The 21,552-nt window shown below is 25.0% G+C and overlaps 5 protein-coding genes across 8 annotated transcripts; 3 read left to right on the top strand and 2 right to left on the bottom strand.

Annotated features, from left to right (window-relative positions):
- Window positions 1-1,493: 1,493 nt before the first annotated feature.
- LOC113560987 (G-protein-signaling modulator 2) lies at window positions 1,494-9,666 on the top strand. 2 transcript variants are annotated; one of them, XM_026967147.1, is made up of 12 exons: window positions 1,494-1,770; window positions 2,032-2,264; window positions 2,423-2,558; window positions 2,648-2,790; window positions 3,789-3,912; window positions 3,974-4,089; window positions 4,163-4,329; window positions 5,045-5,142; window positions 5,206-5,361; window positions 5,646-5,723; window positions 5,791-5,938; window positions 8,983-9,666. In XM_026967147.1, exons 1-12 carry the CDS (start codon window positions 1,747-1,749, stop codon window positions 9,330-9,332), a joined length of 1,773 nt encoding a protein of 590 aa, XP_026822948.1. In that variant the 5' UTR covers window positions 1,494-1,746; the 3' UTR covers window positions 9,333-9,666. The 2 variants fall into 2 exon arrangements, with proteins under 2 accessions (XP_026822948.1, XP_026822947.1); XM_026967146.1 differs by having other exon boundaries at window positions 5,206-5,400.
- A 270-nt stretch (window positions 9,667-9,936) lies between these two features.
- On the bottom strand, window positions 9,937-12,509 carry LOC113549039 (surfeit locus protein 1). Of its 2 annotated transcripts, none has more exons than XM_026950185.1 (7): window positions 12,347-12,509; window positions 11,570-11,674; window positions 11,370-11,491; window positions 11,109-11,306; window positions 10,871-11,044; window positions 10,623-10,766; window positions 9,937-10,129 (listed from the first exon to the last, which is right to left on the bottom strand). In XM_026950185.1, exons 1-7 carry the CDS (start codon window positions 12,410-12,412, stop codon window positions 10,054-10,056), a joined length of 885 nt encoding a protein of 294 aa, XP_026805986.1. In that variant the 5' UTR covers window positions 12,413-12,509; the 3' UTR covers window positions 9,937-10,053. The 2 variants fall into 2 exon arrangements, with proteins under 2 accessions (XP_026805986.1, XP_026805987.1); XM_026950186.1 differs by having other exon boundaries at window positions 12,351-12,371.
- Window positions 12,510-12,666: 157 nt separating this feature from the next.
- On the top strand, window positions 12,667-16,442 carry LOC113548850 (ATP-dependent DNA helicase Q1-like). Its single transcript, XM_026949937.1, is given in 13 exon segments — window positions 12,667-12,828; window positions 13,134-13,298; window positions 13,394-13,573; window positions 13,893-14,023; window positions 14,387-14,561; window positions 14,622-14,788; window positions 14,848-14,861; window positions 14,863-14,982; window positions 15,116-15,311; window positions 15,439-15,593; window positions 15,769-15,947; window positions 16,019-16,201; window positions 16,284-16,442. Coding segments are annotated over 13 exon segments (1,785 nt in total). The 5' UTR covers window positions 12,667-12,809; the 3' UTR covers window positions 16,385-16,442.
- Window positions 16,443-16,878: 436 nt separating this feature from the next.
- Window positions 16,879-19,080, top strand: LOC113557115 (ragulator complex protein LAMTOR2). 2 transcript variants are annotated; one of them, XM_026962439.1, is made up of 4 exons: window positions 16,879-17,078; window positions 17,165-17,308; window positions 17,896-18,058; window positions 18,788-19,080. In XM_026962439.1, exons 2-4 carry the CDS (start codon window positions 17,241-17,243, stop codon window positions 18,932-18,934), a joined length of 378 nt encoding a protein of 125 aa, XP_026818240.1. In that variant the 5' UTR covers window positions 16,879-17,078; window positions 17,165-17,240; the 3' UTR covers window positions 18,935-19,080. The 2 variants fall into 2 exon arrangements, with proteins under 2 accessions (XP_026818240.1, XP_026818232.1); XM_026962431.1 differs by lacking the exon at window positions 16,879-17,078 and having other exon boundaries at window positions 17,086-17,308.
- Window positions 19,032-21,451, bottom strand: LOC113557105 (developmentally-regulated GTP-binding protein 2). Its single transcript, XM_026962419.1, has 7 exons — window positions 21,236-21,451; window positions 20,987-21,144; window positions 20,630-20,800; window positions 20,409-20,552; window positions 20,081-20,346; window positions 19,241-19,442; window positions 19,032-19,179 (listed from the first exon to the last, which is right to left on the bottom strand). Exons 1-7 carry the CDS (start codon window positions 21,297-21,299, stop codon window positions 19,093-19,095), a joined length of 1,092 nt encoding a protein of 363 aa, XP_026818220.1. The 5' UTR covers window positions 21,300-21,451; the 3' UTR covers window positions 19,032-19,092.
- Between the last annotated feature and the right edge of the window lie 101 nt (window positions 21,452-21,552).

The following is a 21,552-nucleotide window of genomic DNA, read 5'->3' as shown; positions in this document are numbered from 1 at the left end:
TTAAAAATTAGAAGTCCAGACAGTATAAAAACAAATTAATACAAATAATACAATACAATTATTACAAATTAAATTTTACAATAAACATTTACTTTTTATAATTATTTATTTATATTTAGAATTTTAGAACATGTTTACATGTTTAACAAATATAATAAAATGAAATAGGTACAGATAAACTCGAAAACTTGTATAAAGTAATTTAAAATATAGCATGGGCCAAATAAAAAAAAAATACGAGGGTCTATGGTTGCCCATCTCTGATTATAGGTACATACGATTTATATTTCATAATTTCATCTATAATATATACACCAGTGGTTCTCAACCTTTTAACGTTCAATACCATCTACACATATGATAATTTTCAAGTTTTACTTAACTTAGTAAACTCTGTTAGTGCTTATAAAAAAATATGTCGGTTATGCATGGAGTGTAATTACGTGGAACTAAATATATAAATTTTTTTTCCAAATATTTGAAAATTAATTTAATTAAAAAAATGTTTAATATTCATACGTTTAATAATATTATATGAGTCATAAGATTCAAAAGTTTTGTATAAAGCTCCATATTCATTTTTATTTACAAGGATTACAAAAAAATTAGTAGAAGAAATTAGATATTCACATGTCAAGTATATAACGATTACTCATCAAATGACATTTTTATTTTTTATTTTAATTAAAATGTTTTAATTATAGGTACTTGAAACATTATACATTAATATTTTATACTATTATATTAAAATTATAATTTTTTATTATACTCAATGAAATTTCCAATATATTTAGAATAATTTTAAGGAATTTAAATTATTTATAGGCATTTGAAGATAATTTTTTATGTATAATTTATGATAGAATATTTTATGCTCAGTTTAAAGCTTAACAAATGACAATGTAATACACATTTTATCATAAGTTTTCTTATTGCCAATTTGCATTAATAAATATCAAAAATACATAATATTAGTTTTTTTTTAAATATACCTAGGTAGATTTGAATTTCAAATTTTGATAAAATTGAATATTAAACATAACAACAATTTTACTCATTTTAGTTATTACTTATTTTAGTTAAAAAATATTTGTAGGAACCAAAACGTATTCATTAAGATAAAAAAAAAAAATCATGAATTTTAAAAATTGTTCTACGAACATACGTCGCGGTAAATCTTTTTTGTGGTATTGTTGAATTGAATATAATATGGGACTATGGGAGTATACGAGTATGCGACTTCCGTATCAAGTATTAACATCAACGTATCTCATCTGTTATTCTGGTAATTGATAAAAATGATAAACGGCATAATGACGTCATGGACAGTGAGAAATGTTTCCTGCTATGATTCGTGACCTCATCCACATTTTTGTTTAGATCCATACCGAATTGTTGATATTATCAATGAGTTGTTATCGTCTTGACATAATTGGTTGAAAATTATTGTTTACTTCTTCTTTCAAATTCTATATACTGTAATATTCCATTATTCTATGGCCTAATACATTAATTAATAACAATAAATATTAATTTGTTGTAGACGTTGTTGTCATATTTTGTTTATCCATTTGGTAGTATATGCTTTATATATTTAAATCTCGTGTGTGCTAAGTATTGTTGAGTTTAAATTAAAGTTTATATAATATATTAATGCAATCATAAAAATTTATTCTTAATTGACATGAAATGTTTATATATTGTATTTTTAACGTATTGTGAACGCCTATTCTAACTTAACTCATTATGTCTGAAAATTCAGAAGATCAAGTAAGGATTTATCATTATAAACAATTTTAAATATTATGTTGAGTTTTTGTCAGTTAAAACATTCGTACTCACTTAGTAGTTAATTATTTTATTTAACTAAACTTATAATAGAATACCAATGCACTATTGTTATATGCACTTATTAAAATAAAACAAGCTATTTTATGCATCAAAATGAAGCATATATCAAATGTGGTTATTGTTACATAATAAATCAATTAACAATTCTTATTTTATTTAATAAAATTTGTATTGTTTTAGAACCCAAGAGATGCTGGTAACATGTGTTTGGAACTGGCTTTAGAAGGCGAAAGACTGTGTAAAGCAGGAGATTGTCGTTCAGGTGTAGCATTCTTTCAAGCAGCTGTTCAAGCAGGAACTAATGACTTGCGTACTCTTAGCGCCATATACAGTCAATTAGGCAATGCTTATTTTTATTTGGCAGATTATCCAAAAGCATTGCATTTTCATAAGCTCGATTTGGCGTTAGCGAGGTATTTATATTTTAAATTTAATTAATGGTCTTCACAAAAATAATTTAAATTATGTACCTATTTACTTTATTTTTGGATTTTTGCCAATTTATATGAATATTTTATGAAATTATAATAAATTGGCATTAAAATACTGGTTTTATTAATATTTTATGTAGAACACTAGGAGATAAGCCCGGTGAAGCCAAATCTAGTGGAAATTTAGGAAATACTTTGAAAGTAATGGGCAATTTTGACGAAGCTATGATTTGTTGCAAACGTCATTTAGAAATTGCTAGAGAATTGGGTGATAAAGTTAGTATTTAGTAGTTACAATTTATACTTTTTTATTCATTTTTTTCTTTAAGTATTTATTTTGTTAAAATTTAAAATTATTTTAATAGTTGAGTGAAGGACGAGCCTTATACAATTTGGGAAATGTTTATCATGCTAAGGGTAAACATATTGGAAGAGTTGGTCAGCAAGATCCAGGAGAGTTTCCTGAAGAAGTAAAAGTTTGCATTGAACAAGCTGTTAAATATTATGAGTAATATTTATTTTCTATTATTTTCTATTATTAGTTTTCACTTATCGATTATTACGATTACCTATATCATTTTCTGGTAAACTCAATATTTTTATTGTGACTGATTAGTTAACGCTAGGTTATATTATTTGAAGACAATTTTGTAGTCTACAATATAAAATAATAGAAGTAGTACTGTCCAATTAAACTTAAAGCATAAGCTTGTAAAGCACATTTTAAATCTTAAAAATCTAGGATTTACCATATAAGAAAAATTTACTGTTTTTTAAGTATGATAGCCTTTTACTAAAGAGATCATTATGTGGGTCACAAATTAAAATTATACTTAATAAATAGATATTTTAGAAATGTAATGTAAAAAAATGCTGTAAAAATAAGTAAGTAGGTAACTATACATATTATAGAGCAGTGGTGGCCAAACTACAGCCCGCGGGTCAACTTCGGCTCGCCATCATTTAATATCTGGCCCGTGAAAGAACTATAATAAAAAATTAAAATTTACGTAAAAATAAGGCCCGCGGTTAAAAGAAGATTTTTTTTTTATGGCCCGAGGTTAAAAAAGTTTGGCCACTACTGTTTAGAGGATTAGTTTGTTAATACAGTTGAGTTACTACACTCGAAAAACTTGATAACTCTAATTTTTTTTATTTCCCTAGTATATAAATTAATATAAATTCGAGTTAGGTATCCCGAAGCAAATTTTTATCTCCTTTCAATTTCGAGTTATTCAGTTGTTTATGATTTACACTTTGGTTTGTTGAGCAGACCTATTTATATTATTTTGTATTGCAAAGTTAAATATTTAATTAATATGTTTTATTACACAGTGGCTACAATAACAGAATTAGATTTAATAGAAAATGTTATAAGTAACCACAATAATTGATAAGTATTTTATTTTGTTCCTAAAGTGTGTCTATTTTAACAGTGTAATTTAACAAGAGACTAAAAGCTCATCAGCAATGAATAATATATACTAATATTACATATTTTTGTAGAGAAAATTTAAAATTGATGAAAGAACTTAATGATCGGGCAGCTGTTGGTCGAGCATGTGGTAATTTAGGAAATACCTATTATCTCTTAGGTAACTTTAAAGAAGCTATTCAATATCATGAAGAGGTAATATTTTTTAAAAATTGTTTGTGCATTATTTCATAATCCAATTATTATTTATGTACAGAGATTGAAAATTGCTCGAGAATTTGGTGATAAATCAGCTGAGAGAAGAGCTAATAGTAATTTAGGAAATTCTCATGTTTTTCTTGGTGAATTTGAAGAAGCAGCTGATCATTATAAGTAAAATTAAAAAAATATATAAATATTAAAATAATCATCAATAAGATAAATAGTAACTTTAATATTAAATTAGGAGAACATTGATCCTTGCTCAAGAATTGGAAGATCGAGCAGTTGAAGCACAAGCATGTTATAGTTTGGGAAATACTTATACGTTGCTAAGAGATTATAATACAGCAGTTGATTATCATTTAAGACATTTAGATATAGCCCAAAAATTACAGGATAGGATTGGTGAAGGTAAAGTATTATCAATGTATAATAATAATAATAATAATAATACAGTAAATTTCCGTTACAACGAATACCAATACTATGAATAATCTAGTTATATTGAAAGTTATAGAAGTCCCCTGCCGAAAAGCAGGCTTAGAAAGAGATTATTCGAATTTTCGTTACAACAAAATTTGCCTTAAAATAAAAAAAATTCGGTCCCCTGGAGTTCGTTGTAACGGGATTTTACTGTAATAAAAAAAATAAGAACCCTATCGCCTGTCTTGGTTTTCCTGACTAAGTTATTAGTTATATTTTAAACTAAAATTACAATCATTTATAAAATATTAGACTGAATTTGCCTAGATTAACACAGTAATAACATTTTTTGACTAATCTTCAGAAACCAAAACTGAATGCAAATATTAATTTATCTATACTCTGTCCAGCGAGAAATTGCGCCGCAAATCGACCAAAATCAGTTTTTCTGCGCATTCCCCAATGATATTCACCCATAAGCAAATCAGTTTTCATAGCATGGTGATGCGGGGGGGTTGTGCAGAATCGGCACATTCTCTCGCTAGACAGACTATAGAGATATGGTTTATCCTAACCAAACAAAAATTTTAGATTAGACAGAATATAGTTTAGTAAATTATATTTTATTATAAAGTTAAATTAAACTTAACTGCGTACTAAATATGTGTTTACGTAATTGTAAAAATTAATTTTTATTTTATAGGAAGAGCTTGTTGGAGTTTAGGAAATGTAAATTTGGCATTAGGAAATCATGAAAAAGCATTGTATTTTGCTTCCAAACACTTGGAAATATCTAAAGAAGTAAATACTAATAAATTAATTGTACAAATTACAATTTTATAAGAGTTTTTAATTTCTATTTAGATTGGCGATACAGTTGGTCAGGCAACTGCACAGATAAATATAGTTGACATTAAAAAATCATTGGGTATGTCAAATGGACAACTTTCACCAGATAGTAAAGAATTGTTGGATACTATCTCTAATACACAGCCTTCACCTCAACTACGACGTTATCGGGTGAGGCGTCAAAGCATGGAACAGCTTGATTTACTTAAGGTAGCGTGTGCATGTTTATGTGTGTCTAGTTTTTGTTTGTCATTGTACTTCATGTAAAATAATACATTAATTTCTTTTACTGTGTTCAGTTTAAGTTAAAGATAACACCATTTTGGCAAACAGTGATGTTATAGCAAGTAAACAAGTAGTTTAGAGATTTTAAATATGAATGCTTTTATTTTAAGTTTGGTTGATAATTGATAATTGTAAATATTATTTGAAATATTTTTTATTAATAATTTTAGTTGACTCCAGACAACAAAGGTAAAGTACCCAGCTCTAATGACAAGGTTTATCAATCTACTTCATCAGTTTCCAAAAAGGTATATATGTATATGTATTTTTCTCACTTATCATATTTATTAATATTTGTTTTATTGTTATAAATAGTCTGAAAAAACCGAAGATGATCCATTCTTTGATTTATTGTCACGTTTTCAAGCTGGGCGTATGGATGATCAACGTTGCACTCTTGGTTCCTCAAGAAATTTAGAAGATAAAGAAAATCAAAATGCGAACAAATTAATATCCCAAATTGGTTAGTATATTATTTATTTAATTTTTCTTGTGTAAACTGTCAAATGATGTAGTGACTATTGAATATATATATTATATAGAAATACGTGATTAGTAACCTGTTCTTGTTAATATTTTCATTTTTTAATATACATAATATTTCATAATAATTTAATTTAATTAAAAAAAAAAATGTATTACATAGTTAGTAGTTAATTTTATATGTATAATTGTATAGTTACTTTATATGTAACTGTGTAGTGGCATATTTATAGGGGTAGATTTTCAGTGTAGGCCTGGCATATAAAAGGCTTCGGCCACAATTTTCCTCTGGGGCCTCAATACTTTTTTCTTCATTTACTATGAACAAGGTTGTTCATAGGATAGTGGACATTATTTTTAAAGCAAGTAGTACTAAATGAGTAATGCATCAATGCATGTAATATTTTAGATGACTTAGCTATAGTATCAATAATTTGTATTTTCTGAATCTTGATATCTCTTTCAATCGCCATTAGTATTAAAGGTTTTTATTAGGGCTAGAATTATGGTTATAGGTTATTGGTTTGCATGTTTTTTTCCTTAATTCCAAATTGATTGATTGTCAAGTATGTCCACGATTTGGCATACTCTTGATTAAATAGAACAATTTTTTTTTGCATATTCTGAACTTAATGCATATATATACATTTCTGAGAATTTTGTTAATTTTAAATGGTATATATAATGAAAAATATGCTCCAACAACATTGTGGGATATAGAAATGAATTTCAGTCAATATGAACCTATTCTTCAATCTAATCGCCTGTCGTTCACATTAAAAAATTTAAAAAATATACATACTAATAACTAATAGCATGTTGTAACAATATCTAGTAAGTAATAATATAAACTAATATTTAGGGCTCGGGACTTTTAGGAGTTTGCGTTGTTTTTTAATAATCCTTAAAAACATAGCTATAAGTAATATAGAAATTTGTTTCATAATAATACGAGTTTATATTTAAAATTTAAGTTGTATATTTTGCATATTTGACAATTATTTATATGAATGGGTAATTTTTATTTCCTAACTTAAGAAAATATCTAATAGTTCAATGTAATGCCCAAGGTTATTAGTACTATATTAAAAATATAAAAATACATTCAATTTAAGTTGTTTTTTAAAAAAATTAAAATTTTATGTTTTGGACTAAAACTCAATGTAGATGAAAACAAATCTGAAAAAAAGAAAATAATTATCTCAGATTTATTATTTCGTATATAATTATATTTATCTATTTATGTATCATATCTACAAAAATATTTGTAATAATATATTATTATTTATTACAAATATACTTTTTTTAAATGCATATTTAGTGTTTCTTTAGAGCATAAATACATGTATATTTTAAGGTTTTTTAGTGCATTAAGTCCCTAACCCTAATAATATTTAAAAAAAATTGTTTTTGCATATTTTGGTAAATAAAATGCATATTTTACAATTTTTTACTCTATAGAAATCCCAGCCCTAGTGATAAATGTTGTTGATTTGATTTTAGACTTCACAAGTTTCAGTTTAGAAAATACCCTTTCACGAGTCACTTGAGTAGAGGGTAACAGTAGTACAAATTTATAGACTGTAAATAAATTATGAAATGAAAATACTTTAATTATAATATAGGCACAGGCAATGCATTTGATACATTTATCACAGTCTACTAATTCAATTTTTTTTGTGGCTTGGTGTGGTGCGATCGTATACTCAACTGAGGAAACGCTCCGAGTGTACGTATCGGCCGGTGTTGCTAGCTCCCGGATGGGTGACCACCTGGGATTTTAGTGACAAATCCTTGCCACACATACAATAAACCATGTTTCAACCTTACCGTTCCTCCCCTCTACAAATGAATAAAACCATCCAATGGCCTTTGCTGCCGCGGATTAATAAAAAAAAAAAAAAAATTCAATTTTTTTCTTCATCTTTGCTAACATTAATACTATATTCATTTAATACGCTATCTAAAACTATACTTGGTTGAAAACTTTCAAACTGCAACTTCAGTACCTTACAAAGTACTTTCTGTTCTACTCCTGCCAACTCACAAATGGTTTCTAACTCGCCGTTATGAAATACATTATTCGAATTAGTTAATGAAAAAGTTTTAGGGCCCAACCAATGAAGATCTTTAAAAATCTTTCATGTACCTATAACCTATAGTTTGTATGTATGTATATTATAGTGTAGTTTTTACTTTACTATTTCATTTTGAAATAACAGTTATGGTAATAATTAAATAAAATATTAATCAAACCTATTGTACGCTCAGTTGCTTGTACATGGGCTCGACATATTTTAAGTTCCACTTATTATAAACTAAAAAAAAAGCTAGGGGCCTCGGCCGCGTTCGTGGCCCCCCATTGTGTTTTTTCCATTTATTAATTAATAGGTTATAAAATGGTAGGGTACTTTGCATTGACAGTTTTATTAATTGTATTTCCCTCTTTATAGGAATCTTAAATACATCACTAACTGTATTTATTAAATTAATTAATTTCTCTGAACTTTTATTTGATACTACATAATTTATTCAGTAACATACTTAATAGTATAATTATAAGTTTTATAAAAATATCAGATTGAATTATCATCGCCCTGTTGTGTTGGTAATTTATAATACTAGTACCATGAAGATTAATCTTGCTCGATTTTTATATTTTTATCTTACAATTGATGACAGTCACTTTGAGTTCAAACTCCAATTACTAGGTTTTTGACATATATTTTTTCTGTCTTGTTATAAATTTATATCATTTTCAACATTATTGAAACCTTTATTTGTTTGGATAGAAAGTTATTCAGTCAATAACTATTCTGTCTTGTACTTTTGTAAGTTAAATGGAACTCTCTGTATTTAAGAGTAAGTTTTAAAACTAAAAGAAATTATTTCATAGATAATTTCCCAATAACTAATGATACATGTATTTATTTAGTTTTTACTACTTTATTACATTAGTTTAATTAAAATTAAATATTTACATTTTAATTTAATTTTCTAATAATTTGATCATGTTTTTATTAGGTGGACATGTTGAAAGTCAAGATGACTTGTTAGACATGATAGCAGGTATGCAGAGTAAGCGTATGGATGAACAAAGAGTAGAATTGGAACAACTTCCTGGCATTGCAAAACCAGATAGTGAACCTGATGATAATTTCTTAGAACTTTTGATGCGATGTCAAGGCGAAAGATTAGAAGATCAACGCAGTGAGCTCCCTGTCTCCAATATTAGCAGTGATGGAGAGTCACAACGTACACCAAACCGAGGACCAACTGTTCCAGACGAAGACTTTTTTACATTAATTATGCGCCTTCAATCAGGTCGTATGGAAGACCAACGAGCAAGTGTACCAATACCAAAACGAAATTAATGTATACCTAGTTATTAAGTATTAACAATCAGGTTATGTATGTAAATTATAAAAATATTTTTGTGTCTTCATTTTGGATTTTTATTTTTTAATTTAAGAACATTATGATTATATAATTATATTTGTCTGTTAATGGTATTACTATATACCTTAATATAATGAAATGTCTATCATATGTTTCTAGTATTAAAATTATCTTTTTTAATGACTATCTATCATATTTATACGAGTAATTAATTTTAAAGATGAGCTACTATTATTTGTTGTATTATTATTTAAATAATATAGTTTTATCATACTTAGATTACGCTTTTAATATGAGCATTTTTCATATATAATTAGTATTGTACTATATGAATTGGAAATTAGCAGTAATAATTTAATATTATAATAATATTATAAATTATATATTTATCTTATTCTATGCCATATTAGTTTAAATAAAACATAGTATAAAATAATTAGATTTTAGAATACAAATGTTTAATATATTTATTATTTAAATACAATTTTTTTTTTTTTTTTTGATAATCTGCAAAATAATATTATTCTAATAGGTTAACATATAAATTACATAATAAAGATTAATTTTTTTAAATTCTATTTATTGTTCTTAATTTTACCATAACAAAATATAAATTGTGAAACAAATAGTTAATTGTTAATACTAATTTTATTTGTAATATGTTTATTTTGACTGGTATGCATAAGTAAACAGTACTTATTTAATAATTGATCTTAATGCATGCGAATATTTTGCATACCACATGTATCCAGTTGCAACTGCTAAACCATACCTGTAATAATTAATGAAATAATATATTTTATTACATATTGATATTCATATCATAAATTATAAATATTAATATTTTACTCATATTTTAGTATCTAATATAATCCATAAAAAAACAATTTAATAGAAAATTTGTAAACATTATTGTCTATTTCTCAACAGAGAGTATAAAACAGTAATTAAGATTGGCTAGTGCTAAAATAAATAAAAAGTTTGATTTAGGTCATATCAACAAAAATTACTCAGGTTTAATATATTATTAAGGAAAAACAAATTATTTTTATGAAGTATAAATTTACAATGAATATTTATAAAACATTTCAAAATTGGTGTTATATTTCAAAATTTACCCAATTTTAAGCTTGTTATACTGGGTTAACCCCAAACAAATGTAAATTGTATTAATAAATAAAATAAAAATATCTAAATCTCAATTGAGATTAGAAATGTCAGAATAATTTTTTATGATAAATATATCAATATGAAAAATATCTTACCATGTAATGATGTAAGAAACATGTTCGTTTCTTAAAGAAATATTTGTTTGACCACCAATTGGACCTCCGGGAATACTACATTCAACAACGGCATCAATCATAATAGGTTCGCTGTCAACTATTTTTGACATGGCCTCTAAATCTCTATAATAGCAAAGCAGTACTAATTAGTTAAATGAAATTTTCTTTATCAAACATTTCAAGCATATTTTTCAAGTAAATTTAAATAGTTGTGTCATATATTATACCTATAGGCCCAAAAACGAGAGTCTGCAACATTCTTAGTTACAAATTGAGGTCTAGATTCAGTCAACCGAACAACACCTTCCAATTCAATTTCACCAGCAACTTGACCAGAAAGTCGTGATGCAGGGTTTTTATTTTTCATAGACACCCATCCGCGGTTTACTAAAATTGAGTAACTAAAAACAATTACAAGTAGAATTTAAAATATAAGTAAAATAAAAGCTATGAAAAAATTCTTACGGTCTATTTGATAACTTAAAAGGTGTGATGACATAATAACCACTGTTTGTAGATCCAGATCCAGAAAACAATCCATTGCTATTCTCAGCCCCACCATCAGTTAAACATGATCTAGGACCTAAATATAACTCTTTTGAATGATCAAATTCACCTACTACTTTAATTCTGCGATATTCAAGGTTAGTAAGTTCTTTTTCACTATAAAAATTAAGAAACTATAAGTAATATTTTACTATTAATAAAATAGAAAAAGATTCCAACTTTTCAGGAAAATCCAATGCAGGAAATTTAGTTTTAGATTTAAGTTCTTGAATTAGATTTTCTTTCCATATTTTTCGTCTGACTTGCCATGTACCCAATCCAAATGCAGAAATTGGTAGAACCTGTAAATTTATAGTTGTTAAATATTTCATATTTTTTATTTAGTAAAAATAAATTATAAGTAAAAATTTGAGTCTTACTAGTAAAATCCATCCAATATCTGTGTTATTCTTTTTTCTTCTACTAAATGAATTTAATTCAACTGATTTAGCAGTCATACTAGAATTTCTAGTCAAATTTGCTAACTAAATATGTAATTAAAAAAAAAAACATAAATTAAATGTTTATAATTATAATTCATGAAACATAACATACAATATTTTAATCAGAATTTTAATAAATTTAGAGAAGATGTGCTGTAGAATAGTATTGCATTAATATTTTCTATATTTAATTTTGAAACATTGACAGTTTATTTAATTATTAATAGTTTCTGTTTAAAAATGAAGATCCTATAGTATTGTTAATGAGTATTAGCTTTAAATAAATATAAAAATAGATATTATTAAGTTCCCGCAACATTCAAGATTTAAGGGTATTTATACTTTAGAAATTTTATATTTTAATACATTTAATTTTACTATTATTAATGAAAAAATAACACTTTAAGCAAGCATTTTTATTTTATGACAGTCCCATTTTCGAATCTAGAACTAAGTCTATCACAATTTATTTTCAATTCAATCAGTAAAATTATAAGATTATAGACCTTTTTTTCAAATTAAATAAACAATTATTCTTATTAGCTAATATTGCATAATAATAATTTCTCACTTTCAAGTTTCAACCATATTTTTAAAAGAAGCATAAGTAGTTTTTTGAATAAATTCATTTTGTTAAATAACGTATTTTTATAAATATTGTAAAGTTAGTCATATTAAGTAAAATATTGTTTTACACCAAAAACATTAACTTACATACAGTTTAGATGAAGTAAAATTCTGTTTCACTAAAAAATTTGAGAAATACTTTCCACAAATCATTGTGAACTTTAATAATTTTCAAGTTTATTAATAAACCTAGATAATAATAAATACCGTAGACTAGAAATGAAAAGAACAAAATTGAAAATATTATTTAATAATTAATAATTAATATTTAATATACATTTTGCCTTGTTATTATCTTTTTTATTTATTGTTATTGTTATTATGTGTTATCACTTTATCAGTATCATTGTAATATAAGCATGGTAAATACTAAATACTAAATTGTAATTTTTTCAAAATATAAAACTTCCAATCTTCAGTACTTCACTATTTAGTTGTTAGTTCACTCTTCAGGGAAGTGCTCTATTGCATATAAACTCTTTTGTGCTTGTCTATTGAATGAATTTAATTGTTTATTGATTTTAAAATTATAATTAATAAATAGTAAATAATGGAAATAGATGAAGAAGGTAATAGCCATATAAGCCATTTTTAAATTGTATTTTTCAAAATAAATTTATTTTTTATTATAATGCTTGGATTTTTATGAGAAATTAAAAAAAACTAAGTGTACTTCTTTTTTAGATTTAATTATTTTAGTTCTAATTTTTAAAAATTATTTTTAGTTTAGTTAATTAGTTCAGATTTTAAGAGCAAAATTGCGTTCTTTAAATCATTTTTTCCATTCAAAGCATTTTTAAATTAAAACATCATCTACTTACTACTATAGAGCATTAAGACATATTATTATATTTTGAAAAATTTTCAATTTTAGACAAACTATTAAAAATTGAACAAGAATTAAAAGAAATTAATGTTAAAATTATCAAACTTCAAAAACGTAGAACTGAATTAACAGAACTGAAAGAAAAATTGAAACAATTATCTTATCAAAAACAAACTAATTCTATTAGTGATCAGAATAAATGGACTCATACAGGTATTACAAATACAGCATAACAAAATTCAATGATATATCGTAGTGAATAATATCACAATGTCTATATTATTATTAATACATTTTAACCTTTGTAGATTTTCCTTGGCATCAAAAAGTAAAAAATACTTTAAAAAGTGTTTTTAAATTAGACGGTTTTCGTTCACAACAGTTAGCAGCTATTAATATAACATTATCAAAACATGATGCTATACTTATTATGCCAACTGGCGGAGGAAAATCTCTTTGCTATCAATTGCCTGCTCTTATAGATCAAGGTACATGTTAGACTTTATGATTTATAATTAAAAATGTATTACATTTTATGATTGGTTACAGTATTTTGTTATTTTTTATTAAATTACTCACTATATTATCTAGAAAAAAATTGTGAACTTCTATTTACAGTTATATGCGATCATGCTTAACATAATATATATATAATTGTAATTGTGTATATTGTAAGTGTATTTTGTAGAATCACATTATATTAATGATCTTCGTTTATATAATACCCACTTTAAAGTTTTAATAATAACCGTTACACATTTAAATCATTTTTTTTAAATGTTTTTTATAAAGTTAATGTTTTACTAGGTTTTACTCTTGTAGTCTCTCCTATGGTTTCACTAATGGAAGATCAAATAATTCAAATGCAAAAACTTAATGTTAATGCTAAAATGATAAGTTCCTATTCATCAAAAGAAGATGTAAAATTATTATTTCAGGTATTATTATTTTTTAATATTTTAGATTATAAGTAGAGCGATGAATATATTAATTTTATTTTATAATGTTGTCTTATTTTATAATTTTTTTACTAATTTCATAAAATGTTTATATTAGTATTATTTGTACATAGTATAATAAAATATTTTGTCTCTTTTTGAGAAATGTATAGTAATTTGATACTTTTTAGTATCAACTTACTAACTAAAGTATTTTCTACCAGAAATATAAACCTCAAAGTTGAAACCCAAAGGAATTTTAGTGTTTCTAAAGGTGATAACTGATGAAAAAAAAAAAAAATCATAACTGTAAAATCAATACATTCATTGCTCTGTTCAGAATCTATTATTTTATTTTTTTAGATGATGATTGACATTAAATCAGGTTTAAAACTTGTATACTGTACTCCAGAAAGAATAGCTAAAAGTAAAACATTTATGAATAAATTACAAAAAGCTCATAGTTTGAAATATCTATCAAGAATAGCAATAGATGAGGTCCATTGTTGTACGACTTGGGGGCATGATTTTAGACCCGGTATTAGATTTAAAGTAATTTTTTTCTGTGATGTTAAATTTAATATACATTTTATTATAGATTACACACATTTAACAATTTTTAAACCAATGTTTCCGGACATTCCTATTTTGGGTCTCACAGCAACTGCATCGTCAAAAGTTATTGTTGATACTCAAAAACTATTACAAATACAAGGATGTGCTTTATTAAAAGCATCATTTAACAGACCAAATCTATATTACGAAGTATACAATATTAATAATTTTACTTCAATTTTTATTTAACTATTCAAATTATTTGTTAGGTTAAATTGAAGCCATGAAGGTAAAAAATGTGTGGAAGAATTAGCATCATTGCTTAAAAATAAGTTCAAAAATCAATCAGGAATTATTTACACCACATCTATTAAAGATTGTGAAAGCTTACGAAAAGATTTAAAGTAATATATATGTAAATAATTAAATTTATTTATTTTACATTTTCGGTTTAGAAATTCAATGAACTATAAAAATATATTGTAAAAATTATTCTATTTACTACACATTTAACACATTGATTTATATTTTACTTAGAGAACATGGATGTAGGGTTGGTGCTTATCATGCCCAACTAGAAGGACCTTTAAGATCAAAAGTTCATAATAAATGGTTGAATGATGAATATCAAGCAGTAGTTGCTACTATTGCGTTTGGGCTTGGTATAGATAAACCAAATGTGAGATTTGTTATTCACCATACTCTATCCAAATCAATAGAAAATTTTTACCAAGTAAGAAAAATAAAGAATTAATAATTTAATGTAAATTTTCAAAACCCAATAATTAATACAATTAGTTACATTTTTAAATTAAAAAAATTATATTTGTTATGAATATACATACAATTTATTAATATAGGAAAGTGGTCGTGCAGGAAGAGACGGAGAGCACTCTACTTGCTTATTATATTTTAAGTTAAGTGATGTGTTTAAATTAAGCACAATGGTGTTCACAACACAAACTGGATTACCTAACTTATACTCAATTATAAAATATTGCTTAAATGTAAAAGAGTAAGTTCAAAAAAGTTTTAATTATTACCAGATGCACACTGTAATTTGAAATACATATAACAAAATACTAAAAATCAACATTTACTGCCCTGAACCTGTTAAATAATAATCATATTACCAATTTGAGTACGATTATCTTGTTAAATTATTAAAAATTTTTCTTTTTAATTTATAGATGTAGACGCAAATTAATATCAGCTCATTTCGATGAATCATGGGAATCAAATGACTGTAATTCAATGTGTGATAATTGTTGTAATCCAAAAACTGTGAAGTCTATTTGTATAAATAAATATTGTATGGATGTGTATAGCATATTAAATGCGGCTGTAGAAAATGATACAAAATTTACAGGTATGTGTTAAATTTAAGTAGAAATGTCTTATGTATACTTGAAAGAAAACTTTATTGTTTATTTTCCATAGCTCAAATGCTTTTAGATACCTGGTATGGTAAAGGTAACAAAAAAATATTACTATTTAATGTACAATCTCCAGTATTTTCAAAGACACGAGCCGAAATGATTCTTGGTGAACTTATTGTACAAGGATATTTAATGGAAGATTTTCATTTTACACCTTATTCCACTATTTCATACATTAAAAAAGGTAATTACTAATTATTATTAATAATAATAACTATATGATTTTTCATATATTTTTAGTCAAAATCTTCCGTTTTTATTTATAGGTCCAAATCAATATAAGGTAACAAAAGAAAATAAAATCTTTATGGAAATGTCCAAAGAAGAGACCAGTGAACCAGTATTAAAAAAGTTTAAATCAAAATAATTTATTAAAAGTTGCTTAGTTAAATGCAATTTTGGTTAAAATAAATTATGAATTAGTTTCTTTAATAAAATATGTTTGTATTATTTATTAAAATTAATTTGAAATAATTATAAAAACAGAGTATTCTATAAATACTCGAATTAATAATTTCAAAGTGTTCTATGTTATGAATGTATTATAATTTTCCTATTTTTAAAATGGTTTTTAGTTTTTACACTCAAATATAAATTGTTGTACTTAAGTCTCTAGGTATATTATTTATATTACGAAACACTTAATTATTAATTTGTATCACATATTTTTGAATTATTAATAGGTAAAATACAGGACCCTCACTCAGTGGCTTAACTTTTACTGGTATAATTAACGATTAGGAGGTATACAAAATACAAGCTCCAACAGCCCCTCCTCCCTACTCATGCGAACACCAATGCATAGATTAGTATATGCCTGCACCAAGATGTATTGATCAATACACCTTGGCTGCAGCAATCATGGATCTATGGAGTAATATTACCAGTAATAAGGCATGTTAGGGAATTACAGGGATGCAAGACGTCATTTCATTTAATGTATTCTGTGTTCTGTGATAGAAGCACAACAATAATAGAAGCCCAAGGTTTATAGATAATATTATCTATAGCTGTGATAGAAGCAAAAAATATTGATAATGGGAATTGTGTTGATGAAATAAGTAAGAAGTTTTGTAGTTTTTACTTAAGTTTCAAACAAAAGATATTTAGTTAAAATTAAAATAATTAATTATTTTTTATATTACAGAATATAAAAAACTAATACACTTGACACATCTCTTAGTCTGTGTAATTATTAATTTTAATAGTTGTACTGTAAAAAAATGTTAAGACCCAAAGTGTTATCCCAAGTCTTAAGTCAAGCCAATAGCAATGGCGTTGAAAACACTATGTAAGTTGTAATGTATCTTATTCAAAATAAAATAAACATGAATAGTTATTTACTTTATATTCATAATATTTTAATAAAATAATTTAAACTTGAAAAATAAAATAGTCGTATAAACACAGTTTTTATAAAATATTAAACATGATATTATGTCAATGTAAATTAATTATAATCAATTTTAAATTTATTCCTCTAAATATTATGTTGTGTGTTCAATCAAATTATATAATATTAGTGATTAAATGTTTTATTCACAAAATACTTTTATAGATATAAAAAAAAATTGTGATTTACTTGAGATTTTATATTTTAATTTTAAGGAAAGGTTAAGTTATGTTTAATATTGTATAGACAAAAATGTTAATTGAACTTAGCAAATTGTATCTATACTCTTACTAGTGAGATATGATTCAAATTAGTTAATTGACGTACAAACTGTATTTATAAACACAATTAATTAATTTAATAAATAAATGTTATATATTATATTGAACTACTGAACTGGATTACATAAAATATTTAAATTATCTTGCATTGTAACTGAATAATAGTGCTGTTATTATATTACTATTTTTGGTTTTATGACAAAGGCTATTGACATATGATGGCAGCTTATTAGCATTTAGTGGTTACGGTGATAGAGATTCAAGCATCACAGCTATAATTGCAGCAAATTTATGGAATACTTATCATAAGAATGGATTAGCTACATTAAAAGAAGATCAATTACAACTGGTTCTCATGGATTGTACGGTAATAAAAAAGAAAAATTTTATTATAAATCAAATCGTATTTCTCCAGAACTGTTATTTTTATTTTACTTCTTTTGGTCATAACTATCCTTTTTATAAAATGTTTTGTACACTCAATAATGCATGTATATTGTAATGCAAGTTTTTCTTGTATTTTGTTCACCCATTAAATATTATCAACATTTTTTGTTCTCATATATTTATGTTTTATTACTTATAGTTGTTATCATCTGTTAGTTTAAATAATAAAACATATGCCATTAGTTATGTACCTAATATTCATGAACCAAAATATTCATATCTTGTAATTTTTCCACTACTAAATTTCTTTATTATCTATATTATCTTTACAATTTGTTTTTATCTTATTTAATACTTATTAAAGTATGTAATAGTTATGTACTAAAATTTGAAGAAAAAAAACTTAAATTATCTTTTTTTTATATTTATAAATTTCAAAATTTCACCTATATAATTTTTATTATATAATTATATTTAATTTCACTTATGTAATTTTTATTATATTTTTGATACCCTATAGAATTAAATGTTAAATTCCTAAAATTTCATCCTTTTTACTATTAATTTAATTATATTTCCAATCCGTTTTTGTATTATTCAAAACTAATAAAACCATTTACACTAAAATAGTAAAATGTTATTTTATTAATAATTTTTTTTTGTTTTGATCAAAATTTAATATGACTTTTGTATTATATGATTATTGCAGGAAGGCAGAATTGCAATTAAACAAGTTGCCAACATTTTATTATGTTTGTATGCAAATCGATCTGTGGAATTTGGTTTATTAAAAGAAAAAATTACTGCTTTATCATCATATTTAGATGGTCCACTCAGGCAACTTTCGGCATCTTAATATACACAATTCTATAATCATTAGATATAAATATTATCCTTTAATTGTTTAATAATTTTTAATTATCACCAATATAAATATATATTATATTCATACATTGTTTAAGTAATATATATTTTAATATTAGTAAATTCAATTTTTTTTTTCATAAAACATTTTTATTTTTTCACAACTTGTATAACATCTTCATCATGCATAATATGCTGCAAACCCACTCTTTGAGGTGAATATTTTGTACTTGTACCCTAAAAACAAAATACATAAAATTAAATTTTGCGCAGAATTTTAAATCTATTGATTACATACCCAAACTAAAGCATATTTAAATTGTTCCGCTAAGGTACGATGGATTGAATGACAAACATGTTCCACAGTAACACCTTTTCTTAAAATTAAACAATCATCAAAATCTGGTGGTTGACCTGGCTTTTTGGTGTACACTCGAATCAATGACAAATATTGCCACAGTACTTCCAATAAATAGTCAAGATTCAGCTTCATATTACAACTAAAAATACATTGATTAATGCACATTTTTTTTTTTTAAATACTAAAGAGTAATAAGTACTGTTATTATTTCAATAAATTATTTGCCATATTGTCACTTGTTTAGTACTTTAGTATTACCACCTACACAAAATGTAGTTTAATTAATATTTCCTACAAATTTTTGTTTATACTTACCAGTCTTACTAAGTCAAGAAGGCTATTTGGTATACTCGAGGATTGTGAACAAAGACAAAACTTTATGGTAAATAATTATATTATCAAATCCATAGTTAGAAATATATAAATTAAAGTAAATTGTAAATTTTAATTATTAGTGACAATTGATAGTTGGTTTGTATGTGTATACTGTTTGTAAGCCTAATAATTGAAGCTAAAACTGATGCTCACATAACATTCTTTTTTTTAAGATTATAACAAAATTATTTAAACAATTTAACATATATTTATGAAGTATTTCTATTTTCAAATTAATTACATTTTTAAGGATAAGAACTAAAATTAATTGCAGAAATTGCATACTGAAAAGAACATTTGGTATTTATTATAGGTAACATAATAAATTAATACCAGAACGTAATAGTACATTTTTAATATATTTTAAGCTAGTCTAAAATTTTAATTAATAACTGTTATTACCTGACTACAACACTATTAGGTTGTCTGGCAATCCTGTCTACTTCCTCGATAGATATTTGATCAATTTTGTTGTAAACATACATACACGGTAAGTAAACACGATTGTCAGAAATCACATCAATTAATTCATCAGGTGTACAATCTTCTCGAAATAGAACCTCTGCATTGAATATTTTATATTCATGCAAAATAACTTGAACAAGTTTTTCATCAACTCTGCTTAATGGGCAGGTAGCATTGAATGCCAATCCACCACCTTTCTTTACCTAAATAATGAGATTTACACCTATTAGATATAGACAACAAGGCATAATATTAAAAATATTACTTTAAAATAAATATTCGGCCTCCGTTTATTTAAACGTATTCCAACACTTTCCAGCTCTTTTTCTAATAACTGACGCTGAATATCTTGCTTAGTAGCATCCAACATCATCAATACTAAATCTGCAGTTCTAGCAACTGCTATAACCTAAAATAAAATTATTTATGCATTAATTTAAATATAATAATAAAAACTTATATATTTAATTCTTAATATTTTGTTACCTGTCTACCTCTTCCTTTTCCTTGAGATGCACCTTCAATGATACCAGGTAAATCCAATAACTGAATATTGGCATCTTTGTATTCGATTACCCCAGGAATACAAGTCAAAGTAGTAAATTCATAAGAAGCTGCTTCACTTTCTGTATGTGTTAATGTACTCAAAAGGGTTGACTAAACAATAAAATAAACATGATACAATTAATTGAATTACTATAAAAAAATTACTTAATATAATACAACACAATATATAAATATAATAGATTAATTTTAAAACTATTAATATTAAAATTGATTAGTTGTTTTGATTTGGAGAGGGGTGGAGGATAAGGTTAAAAAAAATACCTCAATTATACATACTTTACCAACAGATGGAAAACCTATCAAAGCCACTCTAGCATCACCAGATTTCAAAACATCAAATCCTTCTCCTTTTTCTTGTTTTTTTGATGGTTCTAACAATTGAGCACGATACTTAGCAAGTTTTGCTTTTAATAACCCCAAGTGGTATTCAGTAGCTAAAAATCAATTAGTTATAATTGCAATGTAATGTTTTATTTAATGAATAATAAATAATAATATCAATTTTGTCTACAAAAATTATTTTACCTTTATTTTTTTGAGTTCTGCAAATTTCCTTTTCGATTTCCGATATTTTTTCGAGAATACCCATGGTGTAACAAATTCATTAACATAAACCAAAACCAAAAATAAAAATATATCTTTGATAAATGTAAAAAAAATTAAAATATAATGAAAAAATAATGAAAAACTTAGAAGTTTAGAATTAGAGCCCTAACCTCATCTGCCATAATGCCGTGTAGATACAAGTGATACAAGACGTTTTAAATATACCTTATCTAATATTTATCATAATATTCTATCAAAACATGATAACATTTATTGTGTTTACATCAGCATGCTTA

Source organism: Rhopalosiphum maidis, chromosome 1 (genome assembly GCF_003676215.2).
Source record: "Rhopalosiphum maidis isolate BTI-1 chromosome 1, ASM367621v3, whole genome shotgun sequence".
Lineage (NCBI taxonomy): Eukaryota > Metazoa > Arthropoda > Insecta > Hemiptera > Aphididae > Rhopalosiphum > Rhopalosiphum maidis.
The sequence above is the reverse complement of the archived record's forward strand: the minus strand, read 5'-3'. Positions and strand labels throughout refer to the sequence as shown.